Source organism: Erpetoichthys calabaricus, chromosome 12 (assembly GCF_900747795.2).
Source record: "Erpetoichthys calabaricus chromosome 12, fErpCal1.3, whole genome shotgun sequence".
NCBI classification, from domain to species: Eukaryota; Metazoa; Chordata; class Cladistia; order Polypteriformes; family Polypteridae; genus Erpetoichthys; species Erpetoichthys calabaricus.
Window position 1 is genome coordinate 134933355 of NC_041405.2, and position 27921 is coordinate 134961275.

General features: G+C 39.5%; 1 protein-coding gene and 1 long non-coding RNA gene across 10 annotated transcripts in view; one reads left to right on the forward strand and one right to left on the reverse strand.

The window, feature by feature from the left end:
* Positions 1-3939: 3939 nt before the first annotated feature.
* LOC114661557 (uncharacterized) lies at positions 3940-6327 on the reverse strand. Its single transcript, XR_003717860.2, has 3 exons — positions 5140-6327; positions 4255-4404; positions 3940-4146 (listed from the first exon to the last, which is right to left on the reverse strand). It is a non-coding gene; the product is annotated as an uncharacterized LOC114661557 (long non-coding RNA).
* Positions 6328-6786: 459 nt separating this feature from the next.
* LOC114662690 (unconventional myosin-IXb) overlaps positions 6787-27921 on the forward strand; it is a 99545-nt gene continuing 78410 nt past the window's right edge. For 6 of the 9 annotated variants that reach the window (XM_028816309.2, XM_051935095.1, XM_051935098.1 and 3 more), the window contains exons 1-2: positions 6788-7006; positions 23955-24851. In XM_028816309.2, the coding sequence (XP_028672142.2) occupies positions 24015-24851 (837 nt within the window). In that variant the 5' untranslated portion in view covers positions 6788-7006; positions 23955-24014. Of the gene's footprint in view, positions 7007-7146; positions 7354-23954; positions 24852-27921 lie in introns of those variants that run through there. The other 3 variants (XM_051935099.1, XM_051935102.1, XM_051935094.1) reach the window with 2 other exon arrangements.

Consider the following 27921-nt stretch of genomic DNA (forward strand, 5'->3'; position numbering starts at 1 on the left):
TGGCGCCCTGTGCTTTTCACAGTTGAGAAAAGGTTCATCCTGAGCACATGTGACAGACGTGAAAGGGTCTGGAGAACGTTATGCTGCTTGTGACATCGTTCAGCATGACTGGTTTGGTGGTGGGTCAGTGATGGTATATCTGGGGGAGCATATCCATGGAGGAACACACAGACCTCTACAAGCTAGACAATGGCACCTTAACTGCTGTTACATATCGGGATAAAATCCATGGACCCATTGTCAGACCCTACACTGGTTCCTCCTGGTGCACGACAATGCCCATACAGGAGCACAGTGATGCCCTGGTCCATATCTGGAGGAGATTCCCCAGGACACCATCCATTGTATCATTAGAGTACATACACAAGTGCTGCATAAGTGCAGCATTTGACACCATCGACCATTCTATTTTACTGCACAGGCTAGAAAATGATGTTGGGCTTACAGGCACCGTGCTCGCTTGGTTTAGTTCTTACTTATCAAATCGATTCCAATATGTACAGAAATGTGCTGACAGTACTCCATCATTATACACAGAAGTTCAATATGGTGTCCCGCAGGGCTCAGTACTGGGACCTTTACTGTTTTCACTGTACATGCTTCCACTGGGATCTATCATTAGGAAACATAATGTTAATTTTCACTCGTATGCAGATGACACCCAGTTATACCTTTCATTTAAATCAAATGAAGTTTCTCCAATGTGGTCTTTAATTAGTTGTGTTAGTGAATTAAAGGAGTGGATGAATAAGAACTACTTGTCTTTAAATACAGATAAAACAGAGATGTTAATTGTTGGAGGGAATGATGCTGATCACAATAATATTTTGTCATCATTTAACTCAATGGGAATCCCAGTCAATTTTACTGAATCAGCCCGCAATCTAGGAGTTATCTTTGACTCTAGCATGTCATTTAAAGCGCATATTACAAAGTTGTCCAAAACATGTTTCTTCCATCTTAAAAATGTTAGGAAATTAAGGCGCTTTTTAAATAAACAGGATTCTGAGAAACTAATTCATGCATTTATCTCTAGTAGGATTGACTACTGCAATGCGGTGTTCACTGGATGTTCAAACTGTTCTTTATACAGCCTCCAGTTAATCCAAAATGCGGCTGCGAGAATTATTACAAGAACAAGAAAATACGAACACATAACTCCAGTTCTTAAATCCTTACACTGGCTCCCGGTTAAGTTCAGGGCAGATTTCAAAATCCTTCTTTTAACATATAAATCATTAAATGGTCGAGGTCCGGCTTACTTGTCTGAACTTATCATGACTTACAAACCAGAGCGCACATTAAGATCTCAAGATGCCGGTCTGCTTATGATTCCAAGGATTAATAAAATAACAGTGGGGGGTCGAGCTTTTAGTTACAGGGCCCCTAAACTGTGGAATGGTCTGCCTGCTACTATAAGAGATGCCCCTTCGGTCTCAGCTTTTAAATCCCGGCTGAAGACTCACTACTTCAGTTTAGCATATCCTGACTAGAGCTGCTGATTAACTGTACAGACTGCATCTCTGTTGTTAGTCATTAGCACTTAAACATAAGAAACATGACAGTTATAATTGGATACTAACCCTCACTTATTCTGTTTTTCTTCTCGGTACTCAAATGTGGCACTTGGTGCCACGGCCCACCTGCCAAGTTGTTTTGCCTGCCTAAGGAAAAGTCATCCCAGATGGAGGATCGCAGGAATCGTGGGAGAGAGGGGTCCTTTCATCGGATTGGCTGGCCCAGCACTGTTTCAGCTGTGGAATGGCCAAGTGGGGGAGGCAGCTTGAAGGATGAGGTCTCCAGGACTCTATACAAATACAAATCTTATTATGGGATATATCATCTACTGTTAAATTCTGCTCTGTACTTCTAAAATTTATATATATATATATTTTTTTATTTCTTACTATATTGAGAAATTGTTCTGTGTACTGTATTGTATTGTATTGACCCCCTTCTTTTGACACCCACTGCACGCCCAATCTACCTGGAAAGGGGTCTCTCTCTGAACTGCCTTTCCCAAGGTTTCTTCCATTTTTCCCTACTAGGTTTTTTTGGGAGTTTTTCCTTGTCTTCTTAGAGAGTCAAGGCTGGGGGGCTGTCAAGAGGCAGGGCCTGTTAAAGCCCATTGCGGCACTTCCTGTGTGATTTTGGGCTATACAAAAATAAACTGTATTGTATTGTATTGTATTAGAATGTTGTCAGGCGGGGAGAAAGGGGGTGGGGGGATGGCAGCATACAAACTACTGAGTACAATTTGGAGTTGCTGCAATGAAATTTTGGCAAAATGGAGTCGTCTGCCTGCCTGCTGTATCATTTTTTACTCTTTGATTTTCAGGGTGTCTTTGAATTCAGCCCTCTCTCTGTAGGTTGATCATTTTCATTTCCATCCTTTCGTTCCTAACACATCACCATATCAGTTCAAAGCAGTAGAGATAGCCAGCAGGATTTTTTTCCCATTGAGATCTGATGTGTTTTCAAAGTGTTCCTTTAATTTTTTTTGAGCAGTTCATTATATATATATATATATATATATATATATACTGTATATACACACACATACACATTGACACACACTTAATGTCAAGACCTTAGAATTATGAGGTTCTAGTTGTGAGTTATGGTTTTAGAATACTGAGCTTCAAAGGTTTTGACTTTCCATTTATCAGGAGTATTCAATCCTTTTCCTTTAATTTTGTTCCTTATATACAAGCTTCATTTTCAGTTAAAGACAATGCAAGTTTTATTGAAAATGTGACTCCTAAATAAAGATAAGTAAGACCCTTATTGTTGTAGATTATGTTTGTAAGTGAACAAGAAAGTCTTGATCAGGATGCTCAGTTTCCAAGCTATAGGATTACCGGTGAGTCCAGCAAAGTGCCATTTGTAGACGGTGTTGATACAAGTGGAGGCTCTGCTCAAATATATCAGTTCTAGTTGTGTTAATACACGAGTTGATTGGGGCAGCACAAATGAAAACACTCAGTATTGTCACTACCAAAAACAAAGTGTTATTAATAATTATTCAGTATAAATTGTACAACCATTTCAAGAAATATTTACAATTAACAATAATGATGGGTCAGTTGAACTGAAAGAAAAATTAATCTTCTTTGTGCATTCTAACAAACAGACTGATCGGGGAATATACTAAAACATACCCACTTCTATATATTATATATAAATAATATGTAATGAGGACAGTCATGTTTGCTTGTAATGTTCAAAAAAAGTAATAAAACTGTACAATGCAGTTATAAAAGTTAAAGAAAAATGCAGATGACATGAATTGGCTAAAAACAGATACACAGACAATTTCAAATATACAGAACTTAATCAACAAAGTGTCCTTTATTATTTACATCAATAGTTAAATCAAATATACACAACTCTATTATGCACAGTCAGTTTAACACTCAGAAATAAAAAAGGCCAAAGACAAATTAAGCAAGTGACGCATTTATTAGAGGAGTAGCTGAGATGGAATCCTAAGTTGAGATGCCTCAGTGATGCTGTCTGTCCTTGTACTCCAACAGTTGAAGCACAAGTTTGTCAAACTCTTCGCTCACCTTAAAAAAAAAAAAAGATTTATTTTCACCAATACTAAAAGTGTATTAATGCGTATTTTAAATTTCACTTTAAACAAATATTTATATTAATATGTATTTAGTTTATATTCTTGTCTAAATTCACTACAAGTAAAATGATATTCTGATTAACAGAAGAATGGTGCGGAAAATAAAAAGAAAGGACCGTCTGCTCCCAACACCACAGGACGTCCCACTCACCGTCTGCTGGTCCATCAATGAACAGACCTTCTACCTCTGGTAGAGAAATCCTCTCAACTGTTCCTCAAGCTTTAATAACAGCCAATCACAAAAAAAGAAACAGAGAGGACGTCACTCATAGAGATACTTTCTGTACTCATTAGAGACGCACTAAAGCCAAATCAGCACATCCAGAATGATGTGAACTCTGTTAATCTTTTCAAAGGTACCTACAGCTCTTGACAGCACTTCATCAGGTAGTTGTGGAGGACATCTGTCAGCTCCTCATCTTCTACTGTATAGAGGTCATTACCTGGTGACCTTTAGGATCTTCATCGTTTTTAAACCATTTGGATGACACCTTTTCAGATACAACAGCCTGTTGGACAAGCAAATACAAGAGATTGGTGCTATAAAGTCATCATAGCTCTTTGCTACTAGATAGATTGCAATAACAAATTTTTACTTGTTAACTGAACTAAGTTACCAGCAAGTGGTCATCTGCTCCATGGCTTTTTATGATGAACTCCAACAGTTTTTATGTTGAGTCCTCCTGGAGACCCTGCTGATCTCTGCAGCCTCATAAACCTGAGCCCCTTGTTCTCGAGTCAGCTGCCCTTCTGCAGCCACATAGCCACTGTGGAGACACACAAAAAAATACATCAGACTGTCACATGTAGTGTTTGTCTTGTGCAAGGTATCTGGTTTTGGTCTGAACACTCCTGTTTTCTCATAAAAATGGACACTTTGGAATAAAGTTCAAACTTTGAGAATTACTCTGTGGTTCACTACAAAAACTCTCGTTCATGGTTATCTCAATAGTTTTTTAGAATACATACATTATTTCAGAGTATTATGTATACCCCAATCTGGACACTACCTAAAGTAATATGCAAGTCACAGACACGTTATCCTAAGATAAAAAGGATAAATACAGTGCTCTCCATTATTACTGGCACCTCTTGTAAAAATTAATAAGAATGGTTACAAAAAAAATCCGTTTGCTGAAGAAATGTCACCTTGCACTGAAAAAATTACAAACATCAGACTTTTAATTGAAACAATTTCATTTAAATAAAAACAAAGCCCTCATCAAGAAATACATATTTTTAAAATTAACATTTTTATAATGGGTGTCATTAATAGTGGAGGGCAAGTTAAATGAATGCCACAATTAAAGGTATGCCACACATGAAGAAAATATATATATATATTATCAGCATCTTTAAAAGACTGACAGTAAAATCAAAGGGTTCCTCCATAGTCATATAAAGAGCATACTGAGAGAGTATAAAAGAAAAAGTACTGAAATCATACACAATCTAAACACAAATGTAAAGTTACATAAAACTTACAGTTAATATTCACATACCATCAACATGTCTACTCCACAGTCTACTGAACCAGTAGGGATGTCCTAGGAAAAGAAGGAAAGAAATAAAGACACACGTGAAAGTCGAACACTACAAGTGAATTATAATTTTAAGAAATGGGTGTTTACAATTTACTTTATTTTTCATCAGCATCCAATTTCCAGAAAATATTCTTGTAGCAAGCAGGCTGAAAGGAAAAAAATTATAAATGTTACTTGTAAATAAATTGAAAAGGCTCTGTGCACATCGCGACTGTCAGTCTGACTCACGTATAATTTAGAGGCGCACTGCCCATTGCAGGAAAGTCTTTTAACAGTTTAGAAATAGCAGGCATCATCTGCACAAAACTACCATGAAATTCTATTAAAATTGACGGTACAAAAACATCGCAGATTATTTGGTATTACAATTTAGACACATTACTCGAACATAAGGAACTAAACTGAAAAGAAAAAAAGGTAATATCGTGCACCACTGCAGTCAATCTGAGCTTTATCAAAAGCCTACTTCACGACAGAAAAGCTGATCAAGCGTTTCCTAGATGCTTGTAAAAGTTTTTTTTCGTCTTCCATGCACAGTCGAGGAGTTCTCGTGAAACTTACCTTGTAGAATTTGAAGAGTTGCCGGTACCGCTGAGTGCCGATCCATTTCAAGCACTGAATATAAATCAATTACTACAGCGAAAATTATTATTAATACAAACGTAAAGGTCCACGGTACAAACATAACCATGCAAAACAAAGCTATTAAAAATACGAAAAAAACTGCAACTTTCAGACGTTTTCATTTCGAAGCACACTTACTTCCATTGTCAAAAATACGAGCAATTAGTTTCGTCGCTTCTTCTTCTTTTGTCTAATGGAGTTTCATCACCGCAGCTTTTTTTTTTTTTGTCTCTTTTTGTTTAATGGAGTTTCGTCGCTTGGTAAAACGGCAGGCTATTTAAGAGATAACTGTATAAGGCGGAACCTCAAAGCGGTAGGGATCACGAACTGTGAAACGTTTGGTTAAAGTTACACTTGATAGACAACTTCAAACGTTGATAATTGGACAGGTGAGTTTTTGATTGTCCTAGAGGAACAACAATCTCATTCGTTGAAATTCTGAATTAGCCAATACTATCCACTTGCATTTACAGTTATCCCGCCTTCAGATCCACCCATAATGTCTCCGGTCTGCAGCAATATCCTTCTCACCTTCTTCCGCAGCTATTGGAGTTTTTTTTGGTTGCGTCACCCGCAGCGGCAAAATTTCAAACGCTATCATTCCAACGTTGTAATGGAAAACTTTTTAATCTTTAAATACATAATTCTTTATTGTGATACAATTCTGTTTGTTACCTTGTTTTGCTTTATTGATTTGCTTCTGTTTTTTACTTTGTTCTTCTTAATTGATTTGGACTATTTTAAGTTTGTGTATGTTTTTCAAACCTCTGTATATCATATTTGGGAAAAAACAATAAAATATATCACACACCCTTCATTTTATGTGTTGTTCCCATCATCCACATTTTCGTTTGTTTTTTAACAATGCCAGATGTGTTAAACTTCACTCGCGGGACTTGTTCGCTTTTTACGTAGTTCCCACCTCCGGTCGCCAGGGGGCGAAAAGGTGAAGTTGTGCAGAAGGCTTCCACCTACAGACAGACTGTGGAGAGGAAATGTGAGAGCAAAGTTAGGAGGAACGGGTCGGCGGTGAGGCACTGCGCCAAAGTTGTATGAAAAAAAGGGAAAGAAAGAAAGAAAGGAAGGATTGTGCCACCTCCTTTCTTTCGATTTTTCTGTTAGTGGAATTATCGGCGCAATCCTTTATTGTGTATAAAACTGGACTTTCGTTTAAGTCGGAAAGATACGCCGCGAGAAGTCGGTGAGTTTTTCTTTTTTTTCATTTCTGTGTCCCGGCTCCGATAGGCAGGCGCTCACAAAGAAAGGATAAGGAAGTAAAGGGAGGGGGCGTCTCGTCTAGCCGAACCCAGCAAGTGATTCGTGCAACTTTGTATCCAACTAGGCCGACCGCGCGACATCAACCCCCGATGCGGTTTCGGATCCCATCGGTCTATTAGCCATACCCCGTTAAAGACTGTCCTATACAAGGGGATCCTCTTTGTTTAACTTATATGGCGCCTTTCATGTAGTGGCGGTGGTCACATTCGAGGTTCGAGCTTTAGCTCCCGGGCTACAGTCACTACTTCTGGACCCGGAACTCTAGTCCAGGTTAGTTCTCTTTCTGTTTATTTTTTGCCTGTTCCCCGGCCACTGTCTTCGCGCTTTGTCTGTATTTCGAGAGGGACTTATGCCCGACTGTTTCTCATTTGGTATTCATCTGTAGTATTTTTTATAATATTGTTAAAGTATATGTGCCACCCTGTTTGTGTTGATTTTTGGAGAAATGACATGCCCTGAAGGTTAATGTTCACTTTTACTTAACTAATATCAAAGGCGCAATGCAATTACACTAAAAAAGTAAATACAATTATGGGGAAAAGTAGTGCCAACATATACGATGCCCAGTTAACATACAACAGAAGGCAACACCTCATGCAATATGTACGCTGTAATGAGGAAAAAATGTATTGTTCATCGTTCTTCTATATGCCAACAGGCAACAAACTGGGGTGTGCAGTTGTTACTACAGTAAGCGTCCAGTTGTAGAATGCACAGCATCGTTAATGTGACCACTGGGAATGCGCCTGTGCGCAAGAATTAATTTTTAGACACGTGGGAATGTACCTGCTTGTGTGTTTATAGGTGACATGAGCATTGGGTCACTTGGGTGTTGCTGTGGGTGGTCCCAAGCGTGCGTCCAAGGGGGTGTCTGCAGTGTGCCTGCTTATATCTACATGAGTTGTTGTGGTGGTATGTGCAATGATTGTGAGGGTACTGGGAATGAGCCTGGATTCTGTATTGTCACACGTATTGTGCAAGTTTTACATGCATGTGGTAACCAACATGCCTAATGGTGGTGTGCCTGCTGTTTTCACTCTGTTGACAGTGTATTTACTGCTTGTACATCACTAAGTGGTGCTTTTTCCACTGGGCTTATTTTTTTTAATAGATGTTATGAATGTCTGTTCCTTTGCCATCCACCACAGAAGTCCCTGAAAGTGTGTATTTGACTTACTTTTTTAACAGTTAAGGATATGAGATTGTGCCCATCTGTTCTGTAGGGGAAATTAGAATGTGTTTCTGCAAACTCAGTCCCATTAATGAGCAATATATAGGTTTGCCCATGTTATGTAGGGAATACTTAAGGGATATAATCCCTCACTTATGTGTCTGAATATGGGGTAGTAGGGACCAATCGTATTATTGATGGTGAAGAAGGAATTTGATCAATAACAGAACACTGGACATGTTTTCTTATTTTTCAATGTGTACTGCAGCAGCATTTTAAAACTGGATAGTTTTTTTTTTTTTTGTTCTTTGCATGGTCATGTTTAACAATCCCAGTGTTATCAAAGCCATTTGGTGTGCTAGTTAACCTTTCTAAAGGGTATGGGTGTGATACTGGTCATATTTCTGACAGGTATTTTTATTCAGTTTTATGTGCCTTATTAAGTTCAAAGCCTTTATTAGCATGACTAATTTACATCAATACTGTGAAAGCAGAAATGAAAATAAAAGACAATGATAAAGTAAGTAACTTTTAACATGAAATATGGGTTTGACTATTGATGGTACTGTTGCTGGGGTTCTAGTGTTGTGGCAGTATCTGTCTGTGTCTTTGGTGCTCTGGTTGACTATGAGGTACTGGGCTGCCTGCATTACACAGTTTTTGTCCTTCCCCAGCAGCAGTGTAAACCTGGTCTCTGGGCAGACCTGAGATAAGTTGGGGATTTTGGTGGTGGATCTGGAGATACCTCTGCCCTGTGCATGTTTAACTCAGGTTGGAGCAAAGTACATTCCTGTTCCCTCCTCTAAGCAAACACTTATGCCGCAGGCATCTGCTTCTGAGGGGTTGAGGTCTGTGTGAAAAATCTTGTCTCTACTTCTAGGTTGCTGTCGCAAAGTCTCTACCTGGTCATTGTTCTTCTCAGGTTTAAGTTTGTTACCTGGGTTAGGCACCTGCCGAGGGCATTCGCTCTGTTCAGATATCTGTAGCAGTCCAGTTTGTTTTATATTCTTTGATTTATTCAATCCAGTATATGGTGTGATTAGATTGCATGGATATTTAGATACCACAATAGAAGCACACTTATGGCACAGTGTACTAGTAAGGCATGTAAGTGATAACTGTTAAGTGTGGCACCATACAGCTGCATCATTGCTTTCATATTGTGATTCATGGGTATTTATATTTGAGCGAATGATGAATGCAGTGACCTAAGTTAACCAAGATGAATTATATTTTGCTTCAGTAATTGAGACCTGATGCCAGCTGTCCTGGGGCTGGGAACATGAATTGGAGAATAGGGTAACATCCAGCTTGTGGGGCATGTGTTTTAGCTTGATGCTGTGGAATATACCTATAATATGATGTTGTGATTGGCATGTTGAACTACTATAGGCCTCAAGAAGCCAGTACCTTTCTCTTACGGGAGCTATGTTGATGGTGTAAGACAAGTAATTTAATTAAACCCAACCGACAGATTAGCAGCCGATTGACTTTATCCTGCTGATTAGTGAAGTGTGCTTGTGAAGCACTTGATAAGGCTGGGGGTCTTCAATCTCCCTGCCCAGAAAGCTGATTAGCATTTCTTCTAGGTCTGTTAATATAGGATGCCTTGTCTAGCATGTTTTCAAGTGGCATTAATCAGTTGTTACTTAACCTTTGAGAAGGGGCTAGGTTAACCCACCTTATGCTTCTTGTTCCCAGTAGTTGGAGTCACAGTGCATAGCAGCTATGGATGAGGGAGTATCTGGAGATAAGGGCAACTGTAATATTTATCGAGTAGTCTTTTATTCTGTATCTGTGGTGATGGTGGGGGTTGTTAGTTACTCGTAGAAGGGGAACTTGTGTGAAGAAGGAAGCTGCAGTCTGTTGAAAGTTGTGTTGGCGTCAGTAAAATGCAAACTCAGCTGTAGCAGCCTGTGAAGTCCACTGTGTTGAAGGTCCAGGTCTTTGCCTGCATGCAACTGTCCACACACAACCACTCACTGGGCACCCAGTGTGTCATCATGCAGTTTGTCTGGAGGGCTTATTGTTTGCATTGCACTGTAACATTGGAGAACTGGTAGGAAGAGGAGGAGAAAGAATGCAGATTCCTTTGCTGACTTGATCAGACAGGCACCTCAAACAAGTGATAAAGATCTTCCTTTTCTTATTAACCCTTAATGGGCGTGTCTGTGCAATGCACAGATGAGTGTTTGGCGTTTGGCCTGTGTTTTTTAGGATGCAAAGGGTGGTGGCCGCGGATTATATTCTCCTAAACCTGGTTGGGGCCCTTTTGTCTGTAAATGCTAGGCTAATTTGTTAACAGGAAGGTTTGTAGACCGTGCAGAACCCATCCCACCACTAGGGTTAGGTGTGGCTCAGCAGTACGGACTACAGTTATAAAACAGTCTAGCTGGTTTTAATGGGAGGGATTGATTTAAAGTGTGTTTTTTATATGTTCAATATACAGATATTAGTATTTATATTGTACCTTCATTTTTAATGTCATCGCAAGTTGTTTTGCAAGCAACAAAGGAGGACAATGCACAGTATATTGTGTAGTTGCTCATGTTGTGCCATTTACAAACTGAAGGCCACAGCAGGCAGCAAATCACCCCTCTTGCCTGTTTCATGCCCTTCCCTCTTCTGCTTTCATTTTTGCTTTCAGGCAAAAGGGATCTGATAAATGTCAGAATTATTAGTGGCAGGAACCCTTCTTTTCAGCTTAAAGCTTCATTCTTTTTTTAAGCCGTTTTGACAATGTACTGTTTGATGTTTCCCACCAAAAACCTTTGAGAGAAAAAAATGTAATGCCTCTCTGTTCTGTCTGCTTCCCCTTGTTGCTTTGATAGCCTTCCTCTTTTTTTTTTTTGTTTTCAGTTGTACTTATGACCACGACCAGTGGAAGTCTATTTAGTAAGGCACCTGCACCAACATTTTACTTCAGATACCTTTCTCATAAGATCTTTTCTCCATCAAGTGAAGGGAGAAATTTGAGGCCTAGTGTTTCATCATGTTATTAGTCTTCTTTCTGGGGGGGCAGTGCCCCTAACTGTTTCTATCCCCACTTTTTCTTACCCAGAGGGTTTTTGCTGTTGAGCCACACTGGCTTCCTTCTGGCCAGTTTCCTTTCTAGTACCAGCGTCCGGTGTCTCCCTTCCTGCGCAGCCGTGATGTTTGTTTGATTATACTGCCTGTGGGTCAAGAAATGAAGGCAGTCATTGAGCCACACATTTACTGTGCTCTGTACTTCCTTTCTCAGTGCTTCCTGGTTTTGCAGAAACTTATTATCAGCACCTTAAAGTAAAAGTCTCTGTCTTGCAGTGCCCCGGAGCAGGGTTGGGGTTTGGGGGGTGGGGGGCATTCAGGGAGAACATGCCAGTGTGTTTGTGGAATGTGTGCAACTCATTGTCCCCAGTAACCAACAACTCCTGCATACCGACACTCTCTTATCTGTACACTCTTGACTGGCATAATACTTATTGTGGGTTGATGTATTTGTGGTATTTTTTTTTTTTTTAAAGTAATAATGACTATTGACTGGGTTAGCATATGTCCATTGTCCTAACTGATGTGGTATGTGTATATTTTTGGGTATGGTCATGTATTTGACTGCTGTGGCAGTCTTCTGCATGTGTCCTTTGTATGCATTTGCCACTTGAGCAGAGTACTTTGTAGAAGTGTATTGTGCCTGATGCATTGAATAATAGGGGTGTGGTTAGGGCTGAAATGTAAAACTTGAGGCTGTTTGTCCATTCCCTACCCCCAGCTTATTGAGACTAAAAGCAAGTCAATTCATCTGCTAGTCCCTTAAAATATATAAATAAATCTATCCTTCAAATATAATCTTTAACAAGTGTCCTGTATAAATGAAAATTGCATTTGTGTGGGTGTGCAAGAGTTCGTAAAAGTCCCCATAATTAATGCTTGTCAATATATATATCCAGGATTGGCCTAATGGCGAATTCTGACTTGGTCTGGAGTGTGTGTGTGTGTGTGTGTGTGTCTGTTTTGTAAGTAAGGTTGAAATCTGAAATGGACTGGTGACCTGTCTAAGGCTTTATCCTGCATTATGCCTGATACAAACTGGATGGGCTCTGGGTCCTCCATGACTATGAACTGTATTAAGAAAGATTAAGAGTACTGTCATTTTGACATATGTGGAGTTGAGTAGTGTAAATTAAGATGGTTTTATTTTGTGTTTATAATGTGTATTCATTGGTCTATATAGTTGCATCACGTTGTGACTCAGACTTGAATTTGGAAATTTGATTATAGATGTTTGGATAAATGTATTAATGCTGCATTCTAATTTTGAATTTGAATTGTTTATTTCTGTTAATATTTGCAATAACTGCTTAGAATCTGAATAGTTCAACTGTATTCATATGACTATCATGTATTGAATTGAATGAGTATGGAAGACAAATTAATGTACTGTGTGTACTATATCTCTGTGGGTATTTCTGTTCACTTTTTCCTTATTTATTTATGTGCCCTAGTGTATGTGTATTAAGAATAGAGATTCTCAAGTCATTTTGTATTTGGGTATCAAATGTATTATTGCAAGGTCAATTGAACACTGAAAACAAAACAAAATGAGGAAAGTTTACAATGTGCTAAAGCCTTTCAGTAAACTGTTTTGGTTACCATTAAAAAGCACACCGTTTCTCAAAAGGTAGGCTCTCTGTTAGCAGTCTGTGAGGGATTGTTTTTTTTCTTGCAATATCTGCCCCTGCAAAAGCGGATTTCCCTCACAGCATATTAAATGTTTCACTTCTGCATCTCTGGGAGAAGGGTTTACCTTTGGACGCGGGTCACAGAGCAGAAGGAATGACCCTCAACTAATTTATCCAATAGATAGATACTTTATTAATCCCAAGCGGAAATTCACAATACAATAAACAGAAATGTGATATTTCCAAATGATTTTTTTAGGAGCAACATGAAAAAGCAAAATTCTTTGTAACAAAGCAATCAATATTATTGTGTTTTTTAAGAGATGGCTGGTTTAATAGTAACTCTTCTCAACTCCCTATCTCCCTGCATGCTACTTTTTATAGTGTTCTCCATGTATGCAAAGACTACAAGAAATGTGTTTTTGTAATGGGTGAAAAACAGTGTTTTTATTAATTTGTCATTTGCTTTGGATCAGCTGATTCTTTCCACTGCAGGGCACACACACACAAACACCCACACAAACTAGGGACAATTTAGAATCGCCAATGCACCTAACCTGCATGTCTTTGGACTGTGGGAGGAAACCCATGCAGACACGGGGAGAACATGCAAACTCCATGCAGGGAGGACCCGGGAAGCAAGAATCAGCTTAACAAAAAAAAAATGATTGAACATGTGCAGATGTGGCACTATGGAGCAGTGTTTAGTGCTATTGACTTGTAGCTTGACGAGGATGGGTATGGATCCCGGACACCATCAATGTGAAGTGTGCAAATTCTTCTTGTGTCCATCCATCCATCCATTTTCCGAACACAGGGTCACGGGGGTCTGCTGGAGCCAATCCCAGCCAACACTGGGCACAAGGCAGGAACCAATCCTGGGCAGGGTGCCAACCCACCACAGGACACACACAAACACACCAAGCACACACTAGGGCCAATTTAGAATCGCCAATGCACCTAACCTGCATGTCTTTGGACTGTGGGAGGAAACCGGAGTGCCCGGAGGAAACCCACGCAGACACAGGGAGAACATGCAGGTTAGGTGCATTGGCGTTTCTAAATTGTCCCTAGTTTGTGTGGGTGTTTGTGTGTGTGTGTGTGCCCTGCAGTGGGCCTGCACCCAGCCCAGGGTTTGTTTCCTGATTTGCGCCCTGTGTTGGCTGCAATTGGCTCCAGCAGACCCCCGTGATCCTGTAGTTAGGATATAGTGGGTTGGATGATGGATGGATAGACTTCAGTTTTCATTACATATTTGAAAAAATGGGCATGCAGGGTTGATTGGTGATTTAAAATTGTTCTGACATGAATGTGGTTTGCCCATTCTGTTTCCTGCCTTTCACTCAATTCTGTGCTCTGTCTATTGCAACTCTGTAGACTAAAAATGGATGGATGGATGGATGGATGGTTGGTTGAACGTGTACAGCAGAGAGCCACCATTCTATGCATTCAATATTATATAAAATTCTTAATGACCTCTAAGTTCAGTTCTTCAAATATTTTTGTGCTGTTGCATAAATTAAATAGGCATTTTTTCTTTAGTTAGGTAAATTATTTTGGTACTAGTCAATTTAGCCCGTTACAATAACGGGCGCTAGAACAGTAGTGCATAAACATTAGTAGGAACAGTCTATATTAAGTGGCAGGGGACTTTGACCTCATTCTTTTTGTTTGTCGTATTTTTCTTTCTTTCTGCCTTTCTTTTGTTGATGTTTACTTGCTGAGCTGACCGTTCTTCGTGGGCTGCCGCCGTGTATTGTGTGTCTTTAATTTTCTGTGACAGTAATACTGTCTTGTACGGCTCTATTCAATAAGGGCGCGCACAAAAAGGCGAGCTTCAAAAGGGCGACCTCAATTGAGCGACGCGAATAAAGGCGTTCATAGATAATTTAGTTCAGATGGCTCTGGAATATGTGAAGAGCAACAAAGGTCCAGATCTTTATTTACGCGCGCCTTTATTCGCTGCGCCCAATTGAGGTCGCCCTTTTGAGGGTCGCCTTTTTGTGTGCACCCTTATTGAAGGATACCGTCTTGTACGTCCGCTGGCTTGTACGTCCGTAATATACCTTTAATTTTCCCTGGCGGTAATACAGGCGTGCGCGTCGGTAATATGCCTTTAATCTCCTCTGACAGTAATACTGGCTTGTATTTCCGTAAAACGCCTCTAACTTTCTCTGACAGTAGGCTAATATTGCGCATTGCACTGTGCCCTGCGCATGCGCACTTCATCAGAAGACACCCACACACGGACACCTGGACGCACATAGGGATTTTATATATATAGATTATTAGCAGTACATGCTTTACTGAAGTACTGTATGCTTCCTACTTACTGTAAAAATTCTGCTGACTTTTTGCTAAAAAGAAATTACATTTTATCCTTCAAATCTCTACTTTGGTATTACTAAATATATTCTTCCAACAGTGCAGCATTTAGCATTTTCTGAGGATTCACTGGACGTTTCTATATACTGCACTCTTGTAAACACAGAACACATGATACAAATTGACATTGTTTAGACAGTGTATTATCATTTAACTCAAAGAACAGTCTCTTGGTAATCTGTTGTTTCATAACTAAACCACAATAAGAAATTTATTTTGTACAAGGGAACAGAAAACTAAAAACAGTTTCACTGTAACATAAAGCAGAATTGTGTATTATCCGGAGTTGTTAACATTTCTCCCATGTTCATATAATAAATATGATAAATATAATATAATTATAATATAAATATAATGTTCATATAATCTCACAGTGCAGGCACTCCACCAGTCGCTTTTTCTCCACATTAAAAGACACCACACATTTAGTTAGACCTAAATGTATTAGGAAAAGATTTACTTGCAAAAAAAAAAAAAAAAAAGGTCCCAGGATTGTCAGTTTGTACATGGCTATTGCAAGTAACAAAATAACATATTCAAATAAGCCTGATTCAGTTGAGTGTCTCAGTGAGCCTCTCCTGATAATTTCAGGGTGATTACAAATATGTTCTTAAAATGTCCAAAAAGTGACCAATCTTCATAATGATAAAATCAGTTTTAGTGATACAAACATCTGTAGATCAACGTATGTTAAAATATGAGATATACAATAAACTAGACAGCAGATGTGATTTGCGAACTGGTATGTATTCATTGAAGTGCAGAGTATGGGCTCAGTGTTCACCATGAAATATTACTAAACATTTATAGCAATAATTGTTATTGTGTATTTGACATAGGGGTGGGCGGTATGACCAAAATTCTATATCACAGTATTTTTCTAAATTATCCCGGTTTCACGGTATTTGACGGTATTTTTTTCCCATGCATGAGTGGATGTTAAACACATTTTCCACTGCAATTACTGGCTAAGAATAACCTATTCCATGTCAAGAGCATTGTACATTGTACAAAAAAAAACATTTTAATGTGCACACAAGTATTAATACAGGTTTGCATTGCCCCATAAAGTGATACTTTTCAAGGGGGTGGCACTAATGAAGAGAAGGAAATCACATTGCATGACAGATGCAGTCAAAATATAGAACCTTTTTATTTAACAAATTTTGCAAAAACTTAAATTATAATTTTGACAACATATTTTCAGCCATTCAAAGAGGTATTTAGACTTAGGAAAATATCCAGAAGTGCTTGTCAAAAGTTGTATTGTACTGAACATGTCTTAGAAAAGGAATAAATAAATATTTTTTGTAAAACAACTACACTTTCTGTTAATGTTAACAATCTCTGTCCACTGACACGTTAAAGTGACTTTTTAAACAACTTTACCATCATTAAACTGCATAATATTTAAACTAATAAATAACAATAAAATAAATAATTGTATTATTACTGATAGTTGCACTATTACTTCAAGGCTTCAAAAGCCCAGGTGCATTACACAGTATTCACCAAATTAAAATAAAATAAAACAAGTGCAATCTTGGTGATGACATCTTTACCAACTGAACTATCATTTAGGCAAACTGCATTAATATGGACCTTGCTTCAACATAAGCTATATACATAAATAATACAACTGCAACTTGCATTTATAATTATATTTGTGGTATAGCCCTACGGAATCGTATTAGGGCCATGGTGAAGAAAAAAAAATACGGACACAGGGAAGAAAAAAAAAAACTATATGTCGAGATTAAAGTCGACATTTCCACTCTGTTCTCATAGTTTACTTTATAATTAAAGTAGAATGTCGTAAACTAAACTTCATCCTAAAATCATTGTTTAATTTACTAGATTTTCTCAAACCCCGTCATAAGTTAATGTAGCACATTAAATGCTTTGTGTTGTGTTCCCCGACCCAGTTGTTAATCACTACGCTTCTTAAACTGACTTCCTCCGCACTAAGAGGAGACAGCGATCACCATACAGAATCCATTCACTGTATGATATTCCTGCTCTCTGAAAATTTAGAATTTATATCAAGTATTTATATCAAGTATTTATCTTGGCATTCTAAATGTTCAGAGAGCATAAATATCATGTGAATGGATTCTGTGCAGCGATCGCTGCCAGTGCCGGTGCCTCCTCTTAGTGCAGAGGAAGTCAGTTTAAGAAGCTCGGGGAACACTTAACACAAAGCATTTAATGTGCTATATAACTTATGATGGGGTTTGAGAAAATCTAGTAAATTAAATATTCATTTTACGATGAAGTTTAGTTTACGATGTTCTACTTTAATGACAAAGTACGAGAATAAAGTCAACATGTCGTCACAATATTACACAGTACCCAGGTACATTACACTGTATTGAAAACAAATAAAACAAGTACAACTCGGCTTGCAGTATTATCCAGTAGTATAGAAACAGTATTTACACATCTGACCTTTTAATACTAAAGCATCTCCAGGCGACAGACGTGACTCATTTTTTTCAGCTCTCTGTCCATTTTCACCGCGCGGCATACCTATGCTACCACCCACTATTTGGTGGTGGAGCAGTGAAAAAGAGCCCTAGTGCAACAAATCTGTGTTTAGCGGTGTAGCAGTGAAAAATGTCCCCACTTGAACAGTTTCCTGCTGCGCCACGTTCCGAACGTTGTTTAGGCAATTTAAACCGGTGTTGCGGTATAAGAAAAATCCATATCATAAAAAAAATAAAAAACGGTTTTCGGTATGAACTGGTATACCGTCCATCCATCCATTTTCCAACCCGCTGAATCCAAACACAGGGTCACGGGGGTCTGCTGGAGCCAATCCCAGCCAACACAGGGCACAAGGCAGGAAACAATCCTGGGCAGGGTGCCAACCTACCGCAGGACACACACAAACACACCCACACACCAAGCACACACTAGGGCCAATTTAGAAACGCCAATCCACCTAACCTGCATGTCTTTGGACTGTGGGAGGAAACCGGAGCCCCCGGAGGAAACCCACGCAGACACGGGGAGAACATGCAAACTCCACGCAGGGAGGACCCGGGAATCGAACCCAGGTCCCCAGATCTCCCAACTGCGAGGCAGCAGCGCCACCCACTGCGCCACCGTGCCGCCACTGGTATACCGCCCAGCACTAATTTGACAGGTGCCTTTACTCAAACTAAATGTCAAGGTCAGAATCCAATTTTTTTTTTTTTTTTTGTTCAGTTGGGACATAGGTTGTAAGAGTTGCTCATGGTTACAGAATCAATCAAAGTCAGGGAATGGCCTTGAAGACTAGTGTTAAGTTTAATATCCTAACTGATACACCCCTTGGTCTACATGACAATAATGCATTGTGGAATATGACCCGGACACAGACAGACGGAGAGCATTTTAAAGTCCACCACACGTTTATTAAACACTACTATTTACACTTATCGTGAGCACAACCCAGTGCCTCGGCACCAATCTCCCCTTCAGTCTCTCAGGTCCACCTCCACTCCTCTCCTCCGAGCTTTGTCCTACTCCTCCCGACTCTTGCCATTGACTGGAGGGAGGCGGCCCCTTTTATCCACCCCAGATGGACTCCAGGTGCATCCTGAGGAGCTTCCGTAGCCACACCCCTGTGTGGCGGAAGCTCTGGCGGTGTATCCGGAAGTCCTCTGGGTGTCCCCAATCCTCTTCCCCCCAGCACTTCCGGGTGTGGCGGAAGTGCCGAGGTCCAGAGCTCCCAAGGCATCAGAGCGTCCCCTGGCGGTGACCACGGGCCCCTACAGGGTAGAGCTTCCATGTTCTGTACCCGTGGCCCCCAAGGCAACCAGGGCGGACGCCCCCTCATGTTCTGGAGAAGGCACAAGCCCTCCTCCGGTCCTCCTGGGCATCCCGGCCGGGCATGAACCCCAGCCGGGTGCCACAGCATACATGCTCACAAAAAATAGAATTGCAAGGTAATATTCTTAGCAATTTAAGTTTGATTTAAAATGTACTGCATGTGATGAGATAATTCAATTTTAGCAAAACAAAGCATATGCAGAATTGATACAGTATAATAGATCTGCACAATCTCATGCAGTATTTCTACTCAGAATGTAGGATTATTGCTGAAAACTCTTTTCATATAAGCTTTGAAAACCTACCTAATCAATATTGGGGTGCAGTGGGGCAGCAACAGGTGCAAGCAGGGAAGTAGCTCAGGATAAAGTGGCAGCACATCACAGAGCCCACTCTTGCACAAGCTCACACACAGTCAGTTTAGTCAGAATACCCAACACAGAGACTAGAAGTACATTGAAACACCACACAGTGCGAATGCAAGTCCGGGACAGTAGTTTTGAAGACAGTATTAAACACTGTGTCACTCTGGCAGCATTAAAAACATATTCAGTTATATAAACTGATGTACAGATAATCTCAATGTAAAAAAAAAAGAGGGTCTCAATTATTTGCATGACATGTTGGTTAACTTTTGATTTTGTTATTTTGATATGACTGTCTCTAGCTGCTTTGTAAACCTTCATGTTTTTTATTTTTTTATCGTTACTGCTGCTATAATTAAATCTATCAGATGAAATGCAGTTTCATGTTTGCAGTTTATGATTACCATAGAGTAACAATATGTCTTCCAACACAATATTCAAATTTTAAAATTTTACAGCTGATTTCTTGCTTTTTTTTATAATATCTAGTGACTCTCTCTCAATAAATTACTAAGCATTGACTGAAAGAAAATCTAATTTCCACTAGGGATCATTAGAATTAATAGTGTGTGTGTGGTCATTACTTATATACATCCACTTTTTATAGCAGATTATATAGTTCGATATGTATGAGTGCTGGATGAAAGTATGAGGATTATTTATTGTGTTTCTATGTTTATCGGTGCTGAGGTGTCATCTGTTGCACGGCTGCACTCGGGTCCTAATTGAGATCCTGAGATGGTTTGTCGTGTGGTGGATGCAGCAATGTGCTGTATCAGTGCATTATTCCAACCTATGTGTATGCATATTTGCATGTAGAGTGTTTGGTTTGTGTGTACTTGTGGTATGTTGTATGCAAAGTGTTATTTTCTTAAAGTTTTATTTAACACTACAATATTGTTTAGAATTGTGCATTTGAAAGGGTGTGTGTAGTGTTCAATTGTGGTTACTTAAGTGTACATAGATGGATAGGTGATGTGTAAATGTGTTGTTTGTGATTTTGTTGAAGTTTAGTAGGCATTTTGTTTTACTTGAGTGATTGTATATCCTTGATTTTGGAGTGTGGAATTCTTGTCCATAAAGAGAGGCTGTGATATGGGTACCAGGCCATAGAGCCAAATATTTATGTATCATCTAGTGGAGTGATCATTCTGTTCTGAGGTTGTTATAATTGTTGGCATAGAAAGACCACAAAAGGCAAGATTAAATGTTGGTTGTCATTGTGTTGCCTTCCTAGCTGGTGACATCTTCTGCTTAATCTACTAGAATCTGTCTCGCTATAGTAGTCAGCTCTGCAAGTGCCATGTGAACTGATCTGATTTCCTCTTTTACATTGCCTGCTTTGCATCTTGGATTGTTTAGTGGTTACATAGATAATATCTCACTCAGTTTGCTCAAAGGTTGCCGTAATGGGAAAGCTCTGTGTGTGCTTTCCATGTGCATGTACCTTTTTTGTTTGTTTCTATACATCTCTTTGCATGATTTGTATTTGTATATGCATGTGCACATGTACATTTGCCCCATGGAATATGCATACCTAATCTGTGTGAGTCTTTATAATTTTTTTGTCTCTCTGTGTGATGTTTGTGCATTTCATTGAATTTTTTTATGTGTATACAGTATATGTATATGAGGTTTGTGAGATGGGTGTAGAATATCAGGGTTAGAAATACAGTTAAGAGTAGGTGGAAGTTCACCATATATTTAATACTGTAAAGTTTTGTACGTGGGTATGGGAGGGGATATGCTTTTGTGCACTACTGTGTCCTTGAGGTGTTGAAATTGAGCTTCCAGTCTAAGTTTCTTAAATTGGTGTTACAAATGGAAATTTACAGGTAATAATGTTGCGTCAGTTGTCATATTTTATCACTGATCTTTTCACCTCACGGCCATCTTGCAAAATAATGACAGGTATAGATTGTTATTACTTATACTACCTTTATATGCAGAAATTAAAAATTATACACACTTATAAAGTGACATTACTTCTGCAAGTATATAGTTCTGCTGTATATTAAAGAGGTAGAAAAACATTTTGCAGCAACCTGGTTACATGAGCAATTTTAACCCAATAATAAAGCACTTAAATACAGCATTCATGTGCAAAGGGAAATCGAAGATTCACAATGGAATATTTCGTATGAATGCCTTTCCTAGTGGTAGCTCCAGGTGAGGTCAGATTCGCATCTCTCCCCCAGAAGGCGGACAAGTGTCCAGTCTGACCCTCCGGAATTGACCGTGTATCTGCCGCAGCCATGTGTTACGTGGGTGCCCTCTTGGCCTAGTCCAGCTACTCGGGTCTTCGACAGTGAGGATCCTGGGAGCCAGATAACCTTGGGGGGAGTGGGGGGGAGGATTGCACCACCTGGCCAGAGTACCATAACTGTCACTTCCTCACAATGCAGGTAATGTGCCTCATTTGGGACTCTGTGACCAGCTGCTAGTTCGACACAGTCAAACGAACAGTACCCAGGGATTCTCTGAAGAGACAGTACTGAAGGAGTCTAGTCTTTGTCTTGGGTCACTGGATAGCATCCATGTCGCACAACCATATAGCAAAACAGGAAGCACCAGGACTATAAAGACTTCACTTTTGCACAGATAACTCAACCTCCTGGCCACGGACCATACTATTTTAAAATACACTGTCAAATTTATCACCAAATCTCTCCACTATATGCTAACACTTCTACCTCTCCAGGATATGGACAGTTGTATGTTTTTTGATGTAGCGCAAGCTACTAAAGTACGCTTACAAAATAAAGCAAATTTTGCATGCAGTGAAAATGTACTTCTCCAGCTAGATTCCATGCTCAGAACCATCAACCCCTTCGCTAAATCATACAAGCACATGCATGAAATCGCTCAGTCCAATCCAACAGCAGCTGTACGAATGGTTTTCAAGGAAACCCCTAGGCAGGATTTACAACGATACAATGCCCCGACATGTCACACCGATGTTGCAGCGATTTTCGTCGGAGAAGATGGCGAAACACCTGCCGAAAGGGACATTTGCATCTATCCCATAGGCAACTCCTGTAAACAGATTTCCACGCTCAATATGAATTGCGACCCTATGGTTTACCCACTTTTATTCCCTTACGGAGACATTGGCTGGCACAAAGATTTACAACATGTTCCCGATAAAAGAACCGCCAAGCGAATAAGGCTTACTCGATGCCAATTTTACGTGTACAGATTAGCAATGAGGAATACATTTAGTATTTTGCACTCCAGCGGCAAACTGTTCCAACAGTATGTCGTAGATGCGTATGTTAAAACAGAGGGCGCGCGTCTCAACTATCTCAGATTACATCAACAAGATCTGCACGTCAAACTATCAGACACACTGCAAGCAAACGCTGAAAATAACAATGTTCGTGTAGGCAAAATGATCATATTACTGTCCACATATTCAGGAAGTCCAAGATACATGCAACAAAGCTATCAGGATGGCATGGCCATAGTACGTAAATTCAGAAAGCGTGATTTATTTATCACTTTCACATGTAATCCTGCTTGGCCGGAAATTCTATTTGCACACTGCGTCTTTCAAGAAGTTATCAAGTTTAATTCTTCTTGATTTCTGAATTCCTTTCTCACCATTTTCCGTTCCTATTCTTACACTGCCGTATACTAAGGCGGGCGTCGGCTAGTATAAAATAAAAATGAGCTCATTGGGAAATGTCATTTGGTGGTTGCATTAGATTTGGATAGATGTTGAGACCTTTCTCTGTATTCCTATACTTCTTATTTTTACAAAAAAAAAGACAAGTCTTAAATTATTTTTTGTGTAAAGCAAGCAGCACATCATCCACAACCCGGTGTTTTGCCAACAACTTTGACCTTGGAAATGCACATGAACAGAACACCAGCACAAATGATTACTACTAAAATTCCAATTTCCACCTAAACTCAGCACAATTTGTAGTTCTGAAGGCTTTTGCAAGAAATCTGAAGCTCTGACAATGCTATCTCTTTCACTTGTTTTTCATCCCATTCCTCATACATGCTCTTTAACGTTAAAGAGTCGAAAGGTTGGGAGGGATGTCTGTGGGGAGCACATGGATGAGATCTACCTTTTCATGTGATTCATTTACTGACATGCAAAGACAACATGGGGGTGTATTTGCAGTTGCTTTTGTGGTGTTTTTAAAACAAGACTTTGATTGTATTCATACTTGCAGTTTGTTGGACTGTCCCTTGGCTATTTCCTGAGCTCATGCATCCTATTCTCCAAAATAACATCAAGTCGATATGTGAAGGTCCACAAAATTCTACTGTCCACCGTAATACTTGGAAATGTATTCCATGTGTTAATAGTTCTGTGCATGAAGAAATACTTTAAACATTTTTGTGAAATCTGTCCTTAAATTTCCCAACAAATTCCTTATGCTGATATATTGATCCCTCCTCTAATCCCTGCCTGCAATTGAAGCTTCTCTCTGTGACTCTCTTTTCTGTTTTGCATTGCAGGTACTCGATGGTGACCCCATCGGAGCTGCGGTATGCTTCAGTGTGCCCATTTGTGGCAGAATGAATGTTGTGGACGCTGGCAGCACTGCTAGAGGTGATGGCAGGGTCTATCCTCTGCAGATCTATCCTCGGTTATCTCCAGACCTGGCACAATGCTGCAAGCTGCAAGTCTCCAAGAGCACCACAGCAGCTGAGGTCATACAGAATGTTGCTGCTTTGCTCAAACTGGATGCCACAAAATGTTACGTGCTAGCAGAGGTTAAGGAATGTGGTGGGGAAGAGTGGGTGTTGGAAGCTGGTGACCTCCCAGTTCACAGAGTTCTGCTGTGGCCACGCAGGGCTCAAGAGGAGCACCCGCAGAGTGAAGGGTTCTACTTCGTCTTACAGGAACGTAACTTGGATGGATCCATTCGTTACATGCATCTTCCGGCTGCTCATGGTGTGGATGATGCGCGCTGCTTGTTAGCACGGGGCTTCTTGCCCCCCAGACAGCAGGAAGTGGATGACTTGTGCAACTTGCCAAACCTCACCGAGGAATCAATCCTGGCCAATCTGAGACTCCGTTTCCAACACCATAGCATCTACACTTATGCAGGCAGCATCCTCATTGCCATTAATCCCTTCAAGTTTCTGTCTATCTACAATCCCAAATATGTTAAGAAATATGACAACCACCAGTTAGGAAAACTGGAGCCTCACATCTTTGCCATTGCAGATGTTGCATACCATACTATGCTAAAGAAGCAAGTCAATCAATGTATTGTGATCTCTGGGGAGAGTGGCTCAGGCAAAACGCAAAGCACCAGTTTCCTGATCCACTGTCTAACAGCATTGAGTCAAAAGGGTTATGCCAGTGGTGTGGAGAGGACCATCCTAGGAGCTGGACCTGTTCTGGAGGTAGGTGAAGAAAACAGTTTAGAATAGAGCAAACTGTTGTAGAAACGCATGTCCTCATGGTTACTAGCCTCTGAATTTAGGACTGATGCTTGGTAGCCATTGGAATTATGTGACCAGAGTAAATAATAAAGATTAGGAAGAGGTTACAATTTTTACATCAGAGATGAATCCTTTCAGTATATGGCGTTTCCAGAAAAAATAGACTCCCATGAGGTTGTGTTTAATTGAGAGAGATGTTGGTGAATATGTCAGAATGTACTTAAAATTTCTTTGGTAGCAGTTCACCAGAAAGAAAAAATGAGAGAGGTGTGGCGGGAAGTAACAGAGGAAGACCCCCATGATGTGTAGCAAGTATGTCCAGACAATCATGACTGTGTGTGAGGGATGGTGCTGTCAGTCTTTTGCTGTGCTTATTTATTTGGCTATGCTTTAAACATGGCGAGTATTTCTCTTAATGGTTTTGAGTTGCAAGATAAGCTGCTGGCCAGGAAGTCATGCCTAAGAATGTGACATCAGCTCTATTTTTATTATGCTGAGTGCAGAACATGTATTGCTCTGCCTTGTATCTTCACTCTGAATATGTCCTATGAGTTCCTCGTAACCCTCCCCCCACTTCATTTTGGCCAAAACTAAAGAAGAAGCGAAAGTGGTTATAGAGAATATTTTTCGCTTCCGGGTGTTTTTTTTTTTTTAAAACTGCCTGCTGAAAGAAAAATGTATGTTTTCCTACATTTAAACAACATAGTATCTTTGTAGCAGTATTTGATTTGGACTGATGGGAGAAGGATTAACTCATTAAATGAGCTCAGAAAAACTGCTGCACTATTCTTGATGAAAACGTAATGGTTTAACATACTAAAGGGAGGCAAGTGCTCAGCCCCCAAACTCTTTCTTTTCTTCAGTGCAATTTTTAATATATTTGACTGATTTCTGCCCCCATGAAGTGAGGAAGACTCAACAGAGACGAGGGTCCATCCTCTCACTGACTGTCATTTGGTTATGTCAGTGATAAGACGAGGAGTAATGGTTTCTATGCACATCAGCCTTATGTTTTTTTTTTCTTTTTTGTTTTCTGTAATTGCTTCATTAAGCTATACTGAGGCCAAACTAGTTTTAATTTGTGCTCTACATTAGCATGTATGATTTTTTAGGTAGTTGACAGCAGCTGATATGGGGAACTTGGTTTTAGGTCATAGGATTGTGGTTAATTGGGTGGCAAAGTGAACCAGGGAAATTCTGCTTTCTGTTTTTAGACAAGCCAGGAGAATATCCTGAATTCTAAAACACTGGGTTTAACATCCTAACTAGAAACCGAATGAACTTGAATTCAGTGGGTAAAATTAGACATAAGGAAACTGGAAGAAAAACAGACATAATTTGAAGGTGAGATTTCAGACCCCACCATGGATAAAAGGATAATGTGTCATGGAGCAAAATTGTCAGCAGTCCTTTGTCTGAATATACAAGATATTCTTTAGAACTAGTAATTTTGGAAGTACTTATGGCCTTTTAGTTTTCTCATTGTACTAGCCTTAAATGAAAGTTTGGGGAAAAAAAAGATTATTATTATTATTAAGGGCTGTTTATCAAATTCCCATTAGCGAGAGATTATTTAGACAGGTTGTATGGCCGAAGCACAAGCAACAGTGTATGTGGTTTGTAGTTTGCTTGTGTGGGTGCACTGAGCGGTGTGATGTGGCTGTCATAGATGTGTTCAAAATGTGCAACACTAAATATTCTTTGCCAGCTGCTTTAATTCCCAAAATGATTGAGCACGCAAGATTTGTTTATTTTTGTCCCTGTATATTCACATGTATGCCCTTAACTGCTCCTTTTTCATGAGTGCTTCCATTTTAACTAGATAATGAGGCTTTGTCTATTAAATAAACATCCACTGTAGCAACAACATGGTAAGCAACTTTGAGCTTCTGAAGTTTCATCTTCAAACTTTGGCTTGGCAAAGAAAGGTAAAAGTAATTAAGAAGTAACCAGCTGAAAAATGTGCAAATGTGTTGTAATTCATGTTTTTCAGGACTGCTAATTTTAATTGATTAATTTTATCTATTAACGTCTTACTTGTTGCAGTCAGCCTTTAGTGCCTGCATTTTTACTTCTATGGATGCTTGATTTGTCTTTTCTCTTTGAACTTGGCAAGCTGTTTTAATGACTGCTTTTTGCTCATTATAAATGTATTCGGAGTCAAGTTAGCATTTTACATATCTAAAGTAGAATTTTGGCTGGAAAGAATTTGCTTGACATATCTGTAGTATTTTTAACAAGTTAAAATTAAGTTTTCCATATCATTGTTATGCTATATAAATTCAATGGATTATTATTATTATAATGACAAATCAGAAATAGAATTAGAGGTATTTCCAGTGTTAGTTGTAATACAGTCCTCTCCAAAAGTACTGCAAGACCATTTCAATTTTTTTCCTATACACAGAGGACACTTTTTGGTTTGAGATTAAAAGGTAAATATGAGGCTAGTGTTCAGAATTTCAGCATTTATATTCTGGTGTTGATATTTGGATGTGTTAAACAACATAGAAGAGTAGTACCTTTTGGAGCAGACCACACAATTTTTAGGGGAGTAAAAGTATAGGAACATGTGACTGACAGGTGTTTCTCTTTACCCAGGTGTGTCCTTTTTGACTGATTGTTTAAACAATAAATATTTCTGAATGTGACCTCTTGGTTTTAGCTTGGGTTTCACCTATGACTGCATTTGTTGTTAAACACACCAGAAATACCTGAGAGCTGTCTAAGGGAGAAAAGCAAGCCATTTTGAAGCTGAATAAAGGGAAAATCATTCAGAGGTCTTACACAAACACTGGACATAGGCAATACAACAATTTGCAATTTTCTGAAAAAAAAGAAAAAACACTGGTGTGCTGAGCAACTGACATTGAGTGGTTGGCCAAGGAGAACAGCAGGTCATTACAAAAACATTGTGGAGAAAAAAAACAGAAAACGGCAGTCAGTAATATCACCAACAGCCTCCACAGGGCAGGATTGGAGGAATTGCAATCCAACATTTGAAAGAAGACTGAGAGCAGAAATATAGAGG